At 31.0% G+C, this 19,191-nt stretch overlaps 1 protein-coding gene across 1 annotated transcript in view; it reads right to left on the bottom strand.

Annotated features, from left to right (window-relative positions):
- The window catches only part of LOC129218929 (uncharacterized), a 144,763-nt gene that overhangs the window by 108,723 nt on the left and 16,849 nt on the right, over positions 1–19,191 (bottom strand). The window contains exons 2-3 of the mRNA XM_054853250.1: positions 14,277–14,389; positions 6,710–7,196 (exon numbers count right to left, since the gene is read on the bottom strand). Of these exons, the coding sequence (XP_054709225.1) occupies positions 6,710–7,196; positions 14,277–14,389 (600 nt within the window). The remainder of the gene's footprint in view (positions 1–6,709; positions 7,197–14,276; positions 14,390–19,191) is intronic.

Raw genomic sequence — 19,191 nt, 5'->3', positions numbered from 1 at the left:
AGAGGGGGGGGGACGCACAAATCTTTTGACAAAAGAGTTTAAATAAAGAGTAACACTTTTCTTGTGCACCATCTCTGTTTTTCTTCGTATTTATTCATTTATTTTTTTTAATGCTTCAGGAAAATGCTGCAAATATCTATTTTAGGGTTTCCCCCCTTCATCAGTGAAAACAGTGTTCAGCTCAAAAGAAAGTTGCATTGACACTCACTTTCTTTTAATTGAGTTTTTTTGCACTGACGAAGTTGTTCTAGTGCAGCCGTAATATTTCGCAGAATTCTCTGGACTATTTGTGCTTCGTCTACGCAGTTTTTCGTTTTATTCATACTCTAGCACAAAGCATTTTTGATCATTTTTTCATTCAATATCCCGCTTGTTTAGTACCAGCAGTTGTAAAAACGTATTGTTTTATTTTTTAGTGTGGCTGATATAAGGAAAAAGCTACGAGAATTTACGCTTAATTCAATAGAGTAGTATAATAAAAAAAACTCTTGTTATCAATATTTTGCTAAACTATACATTTATAATTGTAACATCATTTGTTGGCTATGCATTTTCATTGCTAGTTTGCTGTTATGCTTTAATGTAATGCAATATTTGTAACAAAACCAATAGGAAGTTTTTTCGCTATCTGTCCTTACAAAGTTGGAAGGATTGCGCATATGGGTAGAAGAGATAACTCTTAACAAAAACTATACGATTAAAATTTTTAACAACAATACAACAATAATTACACTTAAAACGACATTATTGTAAGGTTTACAACCATGGTTATAGTGGACGCAAATGTTTTAACCAAATCATATTAATGAATCAAAATATTCAATTTTCAGAGAGGACACAAAAGTTTTAGGAAAAGAAAAAATACCAAGGAAAGTTAGAAAATTTGCAGAATTACACTTAATTACTTTGTAATTTGTTTAACTTAAAATTTGTCTATTTTCGTTTCACAATACAAAGTAACCAATTAGTCGCGTAATCTCTCCTAACATGTGATCCAATGAGAACAGTGCGCTATCTCTCCTAAGTAGCAGATGCGCGAACACTCCTGTTTCGGTTGGAGTGATTGTGTGGTTTTCAATTTAAACAAGGCCGCTGAGTGAATGAACTTCTAGTGCTAACAATATTCTTCTACAGAATTAGTTTTACGAGAAACCGTTTAAATCAAAGATATTTTCGATTAATGTTATTCTATTAAACTTAGAGAAAAATGTATGAAAATTCACGCACTTGGCTTGATTAAACGATGCAAAGTAGCGGTATTTTATCACAAATGCTCTAAACAACTAATATTCACTTTCATCTACACACTCGAATGCTGTTCTTGTGCAACTAGATGAAATCTCAGCACGCTTACTCAACTCTTATTCAGGGGCGTGCACAGAAGTTTTGAGGACCGTCAAAAATGACTTTACGGGCCCCCTATCCCTACGTCCCCATACATATATATATATATATCATCCCATATTTGAAAAATCTCGGGCCCTCTCCAAGTTTGGACCCGGACTAACATGTATCCTTTACCCCCCCCCCTCCCTCCATGAACACACCCTCGCCCTTACCCCTGCATCCCCTTGATCGCAATCTCTCCTTCCGCAAAATCACTACTCGCTTTACCTCATCAAGTCATTGCACCTGAAAGAATACTAGGGTTATCATCAGATCATGTGACTAATTCATCTTCAGATCACGGGGTTTAGTCTGGAGTTTAATATTGAATAGTGTGATAAATAATTTTATTCCATACTAGCTGTACCCAACGCGCGTTGCTACGCCAACAAAAAAATACATCATTATACTGATTTTCATGACAATCGGTTGAACGGGGCAGAAGTTGCTACTCTGCAGTGCCACCTGGTGGCGAGTGGCTTCAATGAGCATATTATGCACCTTCTCCGTGGAAAAATACATATATATAGCAATTTTCATAATAATCGGTCCAGGTATCAAGTGAAGCCGAGACTATACTCAAATTTTGTACTCACGCAGTTTGCAAGATCAATCAATCGCTAAAAATATCAAATAGAAAAAGTTTTAAATCCCCCCGTTGCATGAAAAGCCATAAAACAATAAATAAAGAATTTATTTGTTCAAACTCAAGAAAAATGGCAACAGATAACTTCTTATCAATGACATCTTTCACGCGAATTAATTTCTGCAGCCGATAATTTTATTCGTATTTATCCAATGGCTTGTGACTTAAATTGGAATAAAAAAGGAACTATCGATCGGATTTTTTTCGAACTGGTCTATAAACATTCCCAGTACCAAAAATACCAAACGGTGAAAGTTTCAGCCAAATCTGCCGGGTGTAGTTTTTGAGTTCATGGATGACATACTGACAAACATTCATTTTTATATATATATAGATAGCAAAAATTAAGTATTAACAAGCAAACGTATAAACATAGGATTGCCTCCATAAACTCATGCATTGTTACTTCTTGGGCCTGGTTCTCTAGCGGTGCCTAGTCGAGTTCCCGGATAATGGAAAGTAAACACTTCTTTTTACGGGCTTTGTGGTAGACGAGGTTTGTTACTGGCTTTGGTTGTGTAAACATTCAAGGTTATGACCTGTTTGCTTGATGCAGAAAGGTATAGAAAGAGAAAATTAGAACTTTTTGAGATGGTAGTAAACTCACGCAAAAACGCATGTCACACAAGCACACACACACTCAAACACACATACACACACATACACCCATGAACACACACATACATATACACACATATACACACGCAAACATACACATCCACACACAAACATACACATACACACACAAAGATACACATACATATACACACACATAAAGACACAAACATACACATACACACATAAAGACACAAACATACACATACACACATAAAGACACAAACATACACAAACACTTGCATATACACAAACATACACACATATACAGGGTGTTCCGTTTTAACCTGCAAAAACCTCTATTTTCGCAACCGTTAGTCCTAGATGCATACTTCCAATTGCAAAAATGTTGAAAATCAGATGCAGAGTTAAGATAATAAAAGTTTGAAGCGAAAATAAAAATGAGTAAAAAAATTAAAAAATCACTTTTTATACGGGCCCTAACTCCCTTAACTAATATTTAAAGAAATTATTTCCATTAAAAGATACTACTAGCACAAAAAATTTGACATTTGCGCGACCAAAACTCAAGGTGATACTCAAGCTTAAAGTTTTAAGAGAGCTTATAGAAGATGAGATAGGAACTTATCACCTTTTCAGAAGAATAATAGGTTGTCGAATTAAAAAAACAAAGTACTTATGTTTTTCATTGCTGGGTCATTCCATACGAAATGAGCAAAATTTGTAAAAAAGTGGTGGCCCCATGATAACAGATTTTCATGAAATTTGGTATACAGGTTCCTTTTATGCCTATATAAAAATATCTAAAATATTTTTGCTTAAAATGTTTTATTTGAATAGTTACATGCGATTGAAAATTGGTCAAATTGAACAGCAATCTAATAAATGCTAAATGTTGCATTTTGAAGGCTTGTATCTTATTAACTATTTAATGAAAACATAAAAGTTATATGTTGTTCCAATCTATGGAGTTGGGTAATTAATCTGATGTCAGTAAAATTTTTAAAGTTATTATAGTTAACTTTTAACCGAGTTTCAAAAAGTGAAAATATTTCAATTTTCTCATGATTAAGCATTTTATTTTTTAATCTCAATCTTTAAGGAATGCATTAGCTTTGATGAAATTAATACCCAATAATGTGCTAAGTATCATAAAAGGAATACCTTACTTGTTGTATTTTAACTCCTTTGTCTTCAAAATCAGTTTTAAACTTAGTGATATTTTGTAAAATGATGATTTTCCCCTTCACATAGACACAAAAATTCAAATGAGGGAAAATTAAGACAACTTTAAAATTTTACAAGAATATAGAGCTGTGTTTCTACTATTTGCTTGAAGAAACTCGAAATTGGTTTTTGATTTCCAAACGTAAAATAAAATTCAGAAAAATAGTATTTTCTTTGTCTTTTATGGGTAAACCCATACAGGTTCGACGGATGGGTGCGCTCGACCATTTTTAATTTTTTTGAAATTCATATCCTTAAAAGCTGGATATGAAAGATGTTTAAAACCACTTTTATTTTTTCTCTCGACAGGACCTTTGATTTTTTAGAGGTTATCAAAAGTGATTTTCGTAGTCAAAAATGGGACTTTTAGACCTTTGCATTTTGGCAAAATCTATTTGAATTACATTTATGACAGTTACTTTAATGCTTTGATGTTAAAGTGCATGAATTGATAGTCTTACATGCTGAGTTACGCAGTTGTAAGTTAATAATTAAAATAACGGCAACAGGTTAAAGTTCAGGGTAAAATGTAAAAATTTTACTCATTTCAAAGGGGGATAACTCGCGTAGGGGACGGAAACACAAAATGAAATATTGCAAAAACTAATCACTGGAACCATGCTAAAAAGAATATGTAACTGTTGCTGTGTGTTTGTGCACCCTTTATAGATTACAGCCCCTCAAAAATCGGAAAAATGACAAAAATGACATTTTTAGACCCCTGTAAACTAAAAGGGGATGGAATTGAAAATAAAATTTCTTGGCCAATTGAATATTCCATTCAAGTACTATACATGTTATACATATTGTTTTTTGTATTTGGTTTGTAAAAAAGATACAGGTATTTGAATTTGAGCAATTTTGCTAGTCAATTCGCAAACTAAAACAGAAATAAAAAGTGTGAAAACTTCATTGCACCTTCTTAAATTACGTATATTGTGTCCTATATAATACATTATACTGAAACAACGTATTGTAATTTTCAAAATAATTATTTTAATTTTATAACTTAGAAATATTTGAACATGAATGAGTAGTTTATACTCTATGGAACCTGTATAGATTGATCCTTATGTGAAATTACGAGAGTTCAAAAAACTAGATAAACGACTCAATGATGCAAAAGCAAGTAAATCTAACATTTATTTTGATTTTTAAGAAATGTACGTTTTAGCAAGTACTTCATAAACATGCTTTTGAGAAAATGAAACACGAAAGAAATGGTTTGTTTTGCTAAACGTACAATAAAGAGAACTAACTAATGAAATTTTACCTTAGTTCAAGTTACTTTAGTAACAAAAATACACTGATACCAATGATTAAAATTTAGTAGCAGCTAAAAGACATTTTAATCTGTTACGTAAAAAAAACTTGAGTAAATTTAGAGCATTCCCTCATCTTCAAAAAAAAAAAAAAAAAAACAGCTGAAATAGAGAAAAAAAATGAAATTTTCGATTTTTTAAAGTACGATTTCGTCATCAAGAAATTCATAAACAATTACTCAATTAGAGCAGATAGTTAGTTATAGATAGTTTTTCAATCTGAATCATTTTTACTGTTATTTTTTCATTAAAAGAGTTAGAGGAGTGATTTGAAATCTGAAGTAAATTGGCAAAATTTCAATATTTGTTAATATCTCAGATTCAAAAAAAAAGATCCGAATAAATTTTACTTTGCTCTTTCCCAATAGAGATTTGTTTATAGAATGAGGAAATATTTATTTTTTTAAGTGTACGTTTATAACTTATGGAGTTATTGAGTCACAAACTGGCAGGGATGAACTCTGAAAATTTAGGCTTAGCGTAAGCATCAACTTCTAATTTCAATAACAATGCAACCAACAGTTTTTAAACTTCCATACTTTGCATTCCCTCCTAGATATGCATGGTTTACCTAAATAAAAATTTTCATTGAAATCTGTGACATGTCAGCCACAGCTGATTTGCTCATTTCGCATGGAATGACCCTGCTATTCAAAAACAGATGCAAATGTTATGCCATGATACGCAAAAACACACTACTAAACATCAATCAATTTGAAAAACCACTCTATGCACACATATAATTTCAAACCTTCGTAAACTGCTATATTTTCCACCAAAAGGTGCTAATGACGGCGAGTGTAAAGTGGTGTAAGTCACAAAACTCTGCGTTTCATATTTCGGTGAATATTGGTCCTAATAATGTCAAACTTTTTGTGTTGGAATTGTTTTTCAATGCGGATTATTTCCCTATGCATAAGTTAGGAGAACTGGTGCCCGTACAAAAAGTTAAAACTTCGTATTTTTTTACTCATTTTTATTTTCGCTTTAAATTTTCAATATCTTAAATCTCCATCTGATTTTGAACATTTTTGCAATTGGAAGTATGCATCTAGGACTAACGGTTGCGAAAATAGAGGTTTTTTGCAGGTTAAAATGGAACACCCTGTATGCATATATTAATCCTTCATCCTGAAATGATGAAATGATGATAATGATACGTGTACTTATGATTATTATTTGTGATTATCGCAAAACTCATATAGTCGATAATTTTTACTCTATAACTGTCGTATAACTGTCATTAGCTATCATTTATACAGATTTCAAGCAATACATATTGTTTTTAGAGACTGCACAATACTTAAAAGTCAACTGTTTTTTCTTGACAGTATGGTGAAAATATTGTATTCGTAAATAGAATCTTCACACTCCATTTTATTGAACAACAGGAAAAAGAAAGTAAAAACACTTAAGTCCACATCATTTTATCTCTTGCATATTGGTTGAATCGCATTAAGTTTGAAACCCCTTTGATCAATATCTCCCATTAATCTATTCAAGAAGATAAAACAGAAAGCTAGAAAACTTCCAAAGGAACAAAATTACTCACATCTGTTTGATTGATTTGGCGCTTGGGTGAATTGGCTTGGCTATACATAAAATGCGTTATATTCTGCGGGAACTGCGGGGGCGGACTTCTTACCAGATGCTGGTGAATATCGACATCTTTCTCTGAATCCAATTGCCATTCGCTCTGTAGCAGCGCTTTTTCCGCGAGGGAATGAAAATCGGAGCATGATAGAAGAGTTTCTTCAGGCAAACTGAATCTTTCTAACTGTTTTAGATAAGGGTTGTCCTGCCGGGAGAGATGTAGCGTCTCCAGGTCGATCTTGAGGTTCTTTTTTCGAACGTTGACTGCAGGTGATAGGAAAAGAGCATCGTTGCGAACATTGGGATCGCTTATTGCTCCAGGAGGTATCGACCCGTCGTCTACTCTAGACGATTGCTTGTCCAGCAAGTCGGGAGCGCTTTCTGTTTCATTGTGCTTGGTTGGCTTATCAAATGAGTCATTGTCTAAGATGCTTTGTTTCTTTTTACTGAAATGAAAAGAAGAAAAAAAATCAGACCACTGAAAAAATGAAAATAATAAATTGCAACATTTAAAGAAAAAAAAAGCACTTTTTGCCGGAAAACAATACATACAAAAGAAGAAGTTTATGAAAAGTCAAAATACTAGATTTCGAGTTATTCCTCTCTTCCGATAAGATAGTAATGCTCTTTTAAGAAGTTTTTTCTTAAATGTTTCTTATTTTCATACTTACACAATGTGTATCTTTTAGAAGCAAAAGAGAAGATTTAGCGATATTCTTACTTCTGATTGAATAGTTATTAAGTTAGCTAAAATTGAATTTGCACTTCCATTTCTTTGTTTAAAATATATTTTACATTGAATGATATAGTTTATTCCAGACGGAGAAGTTCAATTTACATTAGCACAATATACTTAGAAATTATTGAATATCATAATTTTAATTTTTAGTTTTTGCGCAATGAATTAAACCTGTTTACTTATTTAAATTTCTTTTATTACTTTTTTCATCTTGTAACGGTTTATAAAATTTTATTTTTGTGGAGCTTTATGTAAATTAGTGTATAACTTTCATTGCCCAAAAAAAAAACTATCGGGAACTCAGAGCATTTGAGCACTTTAAAATTTCAGTTGAAATGATTGAATATCAATTTACTCCACCCTGTGAAGGGCTACAAAACACTTTAAAGTGTGATCCAATCGAATCTTTTTGCTCCTAATACGATTAATTTAATCCAAAAACTGAATGAACTTTAAAAGAAGGGAATTAATTGCATTCTTTTTCTTATGTAAGTTTGTTACATTCATGTTCGTAGCCTTAGATTCCTGTAAAATATCATTAGCATCTGATAAAAAGTAGGGTCTGGTGGGGGAAAGTGGTCAATGGGGTAAAGTGGTCACACGTCGAATAACTGGCTATAGCTTGGAAATAAATGTTCGAATGAATGTGAAAATTTTATTTTAGAGTAGAGCGGTTAGAAACTACATTTTGAATACAAAATTTCACAACTGGCCAATTTTTATTTGAAGAAAAATAATATTTTGGGTGAATATGAAGCATTTTAAAATCTAAACACCTCTTTTAACTTCCATGGGAAACTTTGTTTGTTAGAATTATAAACAGATTGACTGCACAGGAAGCTTCCTACATGTCTCAAGAACTCTTACTGGTTAGCACTTAGCTGAATCTATTTCAGATAATTTTTTATAACAATTTAAGTAAGATGGGGTAAAGTGGTCATAATATTAGGCTTAACGAATATTGTTCTTCTAATGTCACTTAATCTTTAAGTAGAAGGCAGACACAAATTAAATATTAATTTTACTTAATATGTATTGTTTTTACAATAAACGGGGTTAAATATATGAGTATATGCGTATATATATACGCATATATGCTCGTGTAGGCACGTACATAGACGTATTCACACATATGCACAAATAAATACGTATATGGGTAGTTTGCAAGTATTTTTTTTATCCATATAGCTATATATTCTACTATACACGTATATGCTCGCTTATATTCTTATACATACGAGCACTTATATACTCAGGTAGACACTTACACACAAGCATAAGAAATACAAGCATACAGGGCGAGTTTAAACTCTTGAACAAATCATTAAAAAGTGATAGAGGGGAGGATAAGAAGCAAGAATCATAAGGAACATATGGTCACAAACACAATGCTGACGCGCTACATGCACGCAAAGCCAGAAACTAATGGATGCAAAAAAGGTTACAAATTTATTACACAAAGACAATTGTACACAACATTTTAGGTCTTAAGAAAGTTTTAAAGCGATTGATGAAATTTGCGGCCTGCAGCTGTAATACATGCGTCGCATTCTCGCATTCACAGATCACTCACTGTTGCAATAACGATACTTTTGAAAAACTTTCATCAGCCGCTGCGCCTTTTTTGCGATGCGTGAATTAGAGCAACTATAGGCGGTAACTTTTAACAACTGCTCTAAATATTTCTTAAAAACTAAAATGTCAAGTAAAATCATCTTTGTGCAACAAATTTGTGCCCTGTTCTGCATCCATTAGCTTCTAGCTTTGTGTGCATGTAGCGCGTCAGTGATTATAACTTCCTTTTGATTCTTTGCTTCCTATCCTCCCCTCTCACGGCACTTTGATTTTTGCCCAAGAGCTTACATTCACACTGTAGGCCGACAAGTATATAAGCGTATATTCTAGTGTATACATACATGTACTGGTGTATACACGTAAATGTACGTATATACGTCTCTACAGGTATATTATCGTGTTTACAAGTATACATGCGTATATTCTCGAGCTTCCATACTATATTTCCGTGAGTAGACACGTACAAAGACTCACTGGATATATCCACGAATTAACTCGTGTATACCAGTATATGTATGTATGCACACTTATAAATGCTTATATACATCTACTATGTACGTATATACTCAATTATGCACGTAAGTTCTCGAGATGCAAGTGCATACGCGTATATGATGTTCGTTTATACGCGTATATACTCGTGTAGTATATATACGTGAAAAGTATATACACGTGACACGTATGTACTCGTGTAGACACGTATACAATCCTGTAAGTAATTACGTATACATGCTTATATACTCGTATATACACGTATATACTTGAGTAGGCACGTGCATGCATGTATCTGATGTACACATGTATCTACTCATATAGGAACGTGTTTACTCGTGTATAACACGATACGTAAATATTCGTGTGTACACACATGTGCTCGTGAATATACTTGTAATTACAAAAACAACCAAAATATACAAGTATTAGGGTTATTTGTAACGGTTTTGCATCTATTTTTAACTATGACCACTTTACCCCATGTTATGACCACTTTCCCCCACCCCATGGGGTAAAGTGGTCATAAAAACATAGGGAAAAGAATGTGCTATAAAACTACTAAAATCAATATTTTTCTTCCTAAAATTCCATGTACCGTGTTCTTGAATAATTTAATGTAAAATAACAACAAAAAAAGTTGAAGTGTTTAAAGAATTTATTGTATTTATTATCCACCTAATTTGAAAACCTACGATTTTATGACCACTTTACCCCACCAGACCCTACTGTGTGCAAGAGCTAAACTCTTGACTTTAGTAATGTTTTGTTTTTAAGAAGACTTTAAAGTTGAAAAATAATTAAAAATGTTGCATTTAAAAGTATTTGTATATTCTTTTTCAATTTATGATTTAAAATGTGATCCAATAGACTAATCAGTAATTATTCACTAATCAGTATGATTAAATCAAACCTAAAAACTGAGTAATTTTTCATTAAACAAAAACAAATCGCATATTTTTTTCCTTATGCAAGCTTGTTATATTAGAGTTCGGTGCCTTAGGTTTCTATAAAATATCGTCAATGTCTGAACAAATGAATTGCGTTCAAAAACTTTTGTCTTTCTTTATGTCTCGAGTTCGAGAAATTACGAAGATTGATAAAATCTTAAGTTTTTTTTATGCTAGTTTTTTTTTTTTTTTTTTTCATGAGCTGCAAGGTGTCGTTACCTCTGAAAACAAATTTGATGGGTGACAAATTTGATAGCTTCTTCTATGTATCATTCAACATATTTTGAAAATAAGAGATACGGAAAACGAACGATGCAATGGACTTTGAAACAAATGTCCAAAGGTACGAAATTTTGGATGTACATACTCTTTCGAAAAATTCGAACTGTTCTTTATTTCAGTTTTAACCCAAAAAAGTGCCTAAAAATGCTTTTTCTATGCGAAAATGTATTGCTTCAACTTTGGTATCCTTGGACTTAAAAAACTACTCCAATGTGTAAAGAATTGAAACTTCCAAACTAACTCGAACTTGATTTTTGATAAAGGCTCTATTTTTTTTCATTGCCTGCATAAACTATCACCACCAAGAAAAAATAACAGATGATAAAAATTAAATAAATTGAAATATTTTCAGTTTAGTAAAAGCCATCAGCTTTTGTTTCCTCCGTTTCAATGAAATTATACGTTCAATAAATAAAAAATATACCGTATACCTCATGATATGCATAAGTGTTATTGCAAGTTTTATTCTAAAATGCCAAAAAATCACTTTTTTCCGACTTTTGGGGCTTAATATTAAAAAGAATTGCAGCTACTTACTGTTGTAGTTTAGAAAAATAAATTTTTTGAACTGTGGCTATTTTTTCTCGTAATTGTCCCTTTAAGAGGAGTCATTTTGCATTTTCCGATGAATCAAACAGCCAGTCAAGATTCCGCGCCATATGGTAATGGCTAAACTTGAAGATCTATTACTTTTTAATCCTTGCTTTTCGCGCAACTACACATTAAACCGGCCATTTTTTTGCAAGCAATTGCAGATTCCATTGACCATGACAACTGCTTATTAAATTCTAGAGTTTATTTACTAAAGAACGCTGTGTTTATGATGCCCATTAATTATCATTAATTTTGATGCTGGGGCCCGCGTGAAATAGTTGTCAGGTGTATGGCCTAAGGAAAAAATAGGTTGGCTGCGAGCGGTTTACACTGCTTTCTTAAATTATTTATTCCTCTTTTCGAAACGGAATTCCGTATTTAAAACTTGAGCAGAACCGGCCACAACAGTTAGTTCTGAATAAAAACTATTTGCTTTCAGCTTCATTTTCCTTTAATTATTTAGTTTTTCTTTAAAAAAAAATGAATGAAAGATGTTTAAATCCCAGCCTTGGTTAAGACTAGTATTGGAAAATAATTTCATATTCAATTCGAGTAGTTACATTTGCTTTTTATTTTATTTCATTCTCATTAATTAAATGTAGAATTACTTCTTTAGGAACTGTAACATACTTTAGAATCTGCAAAATAATTTTTGCTTAAGTTTTTCTTTACCGTAGTACCATTTCTAGTTCTGGACTTGAAAAGACCAATGAAGCTAGGAGAGAGTTGATTTTAATTATAACTATAGATGAAAACATTTATTAATATTATCTTTCAAGAAGCACATGATTTTAAATTTCAGAAAGATGGTTTTTTAAGGCTTACAAAAGCTTAAAGCTTGTTTTTAGCTCACTTAAATTAAGTTCCCGTTAGAAAGAAACCTTAAGATAATTTATAGTTATTACTTTCAAAAATCAGTCTAGAAAGTTAAGTTTACGATGCAAACTTTTACATTTGATTGAATATGTTTGAATTCAACTATGTTCGAAATACCTCCTACGACGTAAACTTTCTACATTGGGTAGCATGACAACACACAATATATTAGAAAAATAACATACAAATTGAGAGCAAAAAAAAAAAAAAAATGCTGCGTTTTGAAAACTAGTGGAATAAACTTAAAAATCTCTCTTATGAAATTCTGTCTGAAAAAATAAACAACAATGTTTACAGGTTTTTATCATTACGGCACGATTTCGCTTATTTTATGACACATTTTTTGCAGAATCATGATAGTAAAAACCATTTGATTATATATTATATTTTTGTGCAATTATTTCTGTGGAATTTTAAAATAGAAATGTACCTAAAATAAAATTATTGTTCATAGAAAGTATAATTTTTAACTAGTTTGAGATTCTTTTCTTTTATTTTTTTTCAAAAACATTACTATTTTACATCTGAATGGAAACATAACGAATGAGTTTATCCAAAAGCTATTATAAATGTAAAAGCAGCGCTCCTTAACAATCAGCAAATCATTCTCCATTCTGTGTTTTTTAAAAGTTATCTCTAAACTTTGCTACAACTAATTTATCCTTGACTTATACCTCATATTTGATATCAATTGCTGGGGCTCATGCTTCAGCATTTGCAATAGTTTATATTTTATTGGATATTTTGACGTATATTATTATATTATTATCTATTCTGAATACATGATTAAAAATTTCTTTGCGTCAACAAAAGAAAGTGGTCACAAACCATTGATGAAGTGACGAATAAAATTGTAGCAATCAATGTTGTATGTAAATTATGAGAACAAATCAGTCAAAGGTGAATTATAAAACGTTGGAAATTGCAAAATATGAGATTTGTGACTTTATCTTCCATATAATGTTAATCGTATGAAAAGTTACAACCGTTTTACTATAAGAAAAATTGTTTTACGCAAATAATACATAGTTAAAAAGATGAGTATTTTACAGTTTAAGCAACCTAGTCTATCTAATATTGTCAATCTGAACAAGCGCTTCTTTTTCTTTCTCCATAGAGAGTTTACCTGCGTGACTGAATAAAAGCTTCCAGTTTTCTCTTAATTGTGAGTATATAACCTTGTATATGATAAAAATACTATGTTTGATTACAATACATTGTAACATTTTGCTTTTGTATTATTAAGCTTAAGAAAGCGTTTAACAGAGAAAAGGGTCATACATAATGACAATAATGCAAACCAGTAAATGACTGTTATGAGTATATGACCCTGTCTTATCTATTTAATTACAGTGACGCTCTATAACTACAGTGACCGCCGCTTATATGAATCACGTTTTTTTATAAACAGTTTTGATTTCACAAAGCGGCTGATTCAGTACAGCGGTATTTTGTTTTGTTTTTGACGATTTGATTCATTAAAGCGGTTGGTTTAATTAAGCACTGATTCAATTAACCGGTGTCCACTGTATAGTATTTTGAGTAATCTCATGGCGCAGCAGATCTTTTCCTGTTTTCATACTTAATGATTGACTTGAGAATGATTATGTATTTCATAATTCCATACGTATATATGAAAATATAGATATTCTGTTAAAAAAAGTAAAATATAAATAAACAAAAATGAATAAAAAAACAGTTATCTTGAGAAATTTACTTTCGAAATTTTCTAATCGTTGCAGCTTTTCACCTAGTGCGAAGCAAATTTAAAATAAATTTGTTATATTTCCAGGCGGTCGTAACTAATATTCACTTCATGAATGAATACTTATCTTGTAAAAGAAATCTGTATAGATGGCATGGCTTACAGTTGCGGAGTAATAAAGCATAATTAAGGTTTTGTGGAGGTAAGTTTTGCTCAATAAATGGTACCTAAAATCTTCTCTAAAATGAAGAGTTTTGAGATTTAACATAGTGTTTTCAACATTTGAAGTAATATAAAATTAATAAAATCTTACCTGAATATACTTGAAAGTAGATGAAAAGGACTACGTTTTGTGGAAGCACTGGACAGATTGGCCTCTAAAACTACTAACTCCTTTTTTGATTCTAGCATCTTAATAAATGCAATCTGTAACAAAAGTAGAAAAAATTAAAATATATGATTTTCAAAAATACCATGAAATTTTAGCCACATATTCAAGTTTAGATTTTGAGAATGGAAAATGTTATATTTTGCCTTAACTCATACTCCAAATAAAAATATCAGTGAGTTTTGGAAAGTCGTTAAAAATTCAAGGTGCGTTCCCCCCCCCCCCCCCCAACCCTAAAAGCAATTTTATAATTCGAATTTCCTGCTGTCCATTATTGGGAAATTGGTACATTTTATGCGTCTGCAGCAAATAATGTTTATATATGATGGAGTATTTTTTAAAGGGATAAGGAAAGCGTGCTTCCCTCAACCACAAAGGCAACGCAGGAATTGGACAATAGCATTTAAAAAGAATAAACTAAGGTAACAATATAGATTGTAATAAAAATATTTTTATTGTTGAAAATCGTTTAATACGTTTATATGCATTATTAAAATTAATTATATTTAAGGGGAAAGTGAAACCTGAAATTACCGAACAGGAGGACACTAGTGCTTGGAATGCCACTGAGAAGAATTAATTACAAATTATTGAATTCCTTCATTAAAATAATATTAGAAATAACAGAGAGCATATGAGCTGGCTTCAAAACATCGGATTCATATGCCGAAATATTATTAGCGGCAGAAGAGAGAAAATGAAAAATTAATTATTTAACAACGTATTCATTAAGTCATATATTTTTAGTGGCGAAATAGAATGCAAGGAGTTCCTTCAAAACATCGAGTTTCTATACTGAAATATTATCATCATGGGAAGTAGAACTTATGGAGCCACTATGTGAGAAATATCAGATTAATTTTCTCAAAATATTTCATTAGAGTAAGAGAACAATAGAATTTACTTCAAAACATCGGGTTTATTTGCCAAAATATTATCACTAGTGAAAGAAAAAATGAAAGGAAAAAAAGAGTTATAACAACGGGTTCATTATCCGAAACATTATTAGTGGCAAAAAAGAAAACAATACTTCAATAAAATTGAGTTCCTTTATCGAAATATTATCATTATGGAAAGAAAGAGCAAAAAGAGTCACTATTTGAGAAACTTCAAATCCATTGTTTAACATATTATACCAGTGGAAGAGAACATGAGGATTTACTTCAAAACATTGAATTTATTTCGAAAATACTATCACTAGTTAACGATAAAATGAAAGGGAAAAAAAACAATGAATTATTTCTTAACAACATCGTGTTATTTTCCTAAATTAGTGGCAAAACAGAATACAAGGAGTTACTTCAAAACATTGAATTTCTTTACTGAAACATAATCATTAAGGAAAGAAAGGACACAAGGAGTCACGATTTGAGAAACTTTGGACTCATTTGCCAAAATATTATCATCAGTGACAGAAAGCATAAGGATTTACTTTAAAACATTGGACTTATTTACAAAAAAAAAGATCACTATTGAAAGAAAAAAATCCAAAGATAAACTTGAAAAAAAAAAAATATATTCGGCCATTAAATATTTACTGCTAGTAAATGAGAGAAAAAAAACAGGGAATGTGTGTGTGTGTTTTCAAAACATTGGAATCATTAAATTATTCATCGTTAATTTTGAAAAAGAAAGTACAAGGAGTCACTTCAAAAATCTGGATACATTTATTAAAATACTTTCATTAGTGAAATAACTGAGGATAATTATTAGCGATAAAACAGATGATAAGTTTGAAAGAAAAAAATGCAGGAAAATTTCTGTTCATAGAATGGAAAACGTGAAATATGTGAAAACGTACATTCATTTCAAATTAATGAAAATATAACGGAAACGTTCAAGAGAGAAAAGAAGACAAATGCTAGTGGAAAAAACTATAAAAAATATACACTAAGTAAACTGAAGAAATGACGTATGAAACATAGTCAATGTTAGCTGAAGCATTAGAGTACAAAACTGCAGTCGAGCTTTCTCGCACAGCAAGAAATGTGACAAAGAAACTACATTTACAGAATTTTGACGTCGGAGGATGATGTGATAATTAATTTTTGTTAACACGAAATATTATTACTTATTAATTGTGATTTGCTTTGAAAAAGATTGCTATTGATACTTTACCAATAAAAAAAGGGTTTTACAATTAAATAAGTTCCCGGAAACTCAATATCTGTCAGTTTCTATTGATGCAGAAAGAATTGAAGTACAAAAAATTAAGCTGTATAACTTCATAACAGTAATTTTGACATAAAACTATGAATATGAGGGAAAGCAGAATAATAATAATAATAAAAACAATAAATCGAATGCAACTAAAGTAAAAATATGATTTCCAAACAATGATGTAGCTTAAAAAAGCAGATAAAGAGATAAAATAAATAGATGAGGGAATATTAAATAAAAATAATAACAGATTAAAAATAAATAAATTAATTAAAGCGATATAATAGTTTTAAAAGCGATACGGTTGCTCAACACGGAACAAAGAGGTGAGTGCAAGAGCATTTTTTTACGCAACGGGGCATTACATTTTTTATCTGACATTTAAAACAATTTAACTCCTCGATTTCAATATAATCCTTAAACAAACAAACAAACAAACAAACAAAAAGAAAAAACTATAAAAAATAATTTAAAACGTAAGAAAATCAATCTAGAATCTGAAATGAAGAACACAAAAGCCTCAATAATGGCGAATCGTAAAAGATAAAATATGTAGATGTTTAATCTTGTACACATCTATAGAAATATTGCGTTATAATTGCACATTAAACTCAGACGCGCCATGTTACACACCTAAAAAATCTATTCTTCTCTTTTTTTAAAAAATAAAACTCTAATGAAATAAATAATCTGTAAACTAAAATTGTTTTCTATTTTAACATTTGAAGTCAATATCTATACATGAAGACGCAATAATAATAATAATAATAATAATAATAATAATGCAAATAAATAAATAAATACCTCATAAGTTACAAAGCAACACACACACATGTTCTTTTATCTATTAACACAAGTGTGTGTGTTGTGAAGAAACATCTGAATAAATTTTCCCCTTTCGCACACTCCAACATTTATGGTATTTTTCCTTTTACTATATCTTATACAAACTTGTTATTCCAGATAATCCTTGAACTTATTCATAAATAAGTTATAAAAACATTGAAGATACATTAAAGTTTTGTAGCTAATTTAAATAAATATCATAATTAAAAACCAGTAATATAAAGTCCCCAGTATTGGATTGCCATGAGCACATCATTATTTACAACGGAAATTTTCTTTGCATAACAGTGCGATATGAGTGTGGCACAATGAAATATTAATTTCATTTATTTCTGTTCTTTCAGCTCTCCATAATTAAAGTATTCAACTTATCTTTATATTTTTTAATGTAACTGTTAATTCCAGTTATTACCTTGTTTAGAATCACTTAAACATATTTCAGCTGTTTTATTTTTCTGAACGTGAACACACACACACGCATTTCCATATGTATTTCAAAATAAGTTTTAAAAAAAATAATGAGACTTATTATATTGTTCATCGTTTTCAATGAAATACCATCTAAGTTCCTTTCCCTTCGTCAAAATATTTCATGACAGTTATTATTGTTAGTTATTATTTTTCTTGTTACTATGTTTTATTATTATCACCATTATCATTGTTATTATTTTCAAATTACGCTTTTAAAGTATATCGTATAAACATGCAGCACTTTCGACAGCGTATAAGCTTAAAAGATAACATACCAGCGTACTTTTATTAATTAATTTATTTGTTTATTTATTGCACTTTTGGCTGAATTTCAATCTACATACTTATTTTGTGATATTTAACAATGAATAATTTTAATTAATTTCACTCTTTAATTGCAAAATGAAGAGAAGCTCTGGATTAAGAAATTGATCTTCTTTTAGTTATAACTCCAACAACTGCATTAAATGTTGCTTATTTACTAACTTCATCTTTCTCTTATTCAGGAGACAACATAAAACCTCAGGTTAAGCTTTCCACTTCATTTTAATTAGATTTAAGCATGATAAAGAGCATAGGAACGCCGTAGTTGACACTGTAATCTAGAGATTGTTTTGCAACGTGACATCCTCCTCCTCATCGATGCTTATCCGAGATTCATCCTCACTTGATAAAAGTAGAAACGTGAAATTTCGAGTTTACCGAAAGAAGAAATGAATTCGTTTATGAGCGAATGGTGGCCATAGTGAGAGTAATTGAACGGGAGAAAAAGCTTACCTATAACTTGACATCATAAATAATGATAAATAATATTTCGACGCACACTATTACTGTTTCACAATCATCCAATCCATTTCACTTTCCGATTCATTCTGCGCAGCCACGAGATTTGACTGTTTGCCCTTCCAGTATGAGTACTGTATACATACTCGCAGCTCTAGAGGTTGTAGACTCCGTCGCCAAATAATGATAGTCTCGCCCGGCTAGGTCGCCAAGTACCGAAAAATCAATGCTAACAATCACAATTTGAATTCCGTTTGTTTTCTTTTTGCCAAGGTCGTGCTAAGAGACAGTTGTCACCTGTTGTTACATTATTCAATTTTCGATTCTAAATTTCGTGATGTTTTGTAAACATTGAAATTTTTGGCACAGAAAGAAGAATGAAGGTAGTAAAGCCGATAAATCTTTAATTTACTTTCATACAACGATGAAATAACCGGCAAGCTTGAAAGTCCTTAAAATATATAAACCAGCAAAAGTTTCTGAACTCTTATATTGTTCATCGGTTTTTAAGTTAAAGGTAATAAACATATAGCTTAGTTAGGTCTATTTTCTAAAGAAGCAAAAAATATATAGTAACATA

This window comes from Uloborus diversus, chromosome 3 (assembly GCF_026930045.1).
Source record: "Uloborus diversus isolate 005 chromosome 3, Udiv.v.3.1, whole genome shotgun sequence".
Classification (NCBI taxonomy): Eukaryota; Metazoa; Arthropoda; class Arachnida; order Araneae; family Uloboridae; genus Uloborus; species Uloborus diversus.
This window is presented reverse-complemented; position numbering and strand designations above follow the sequence as displayed.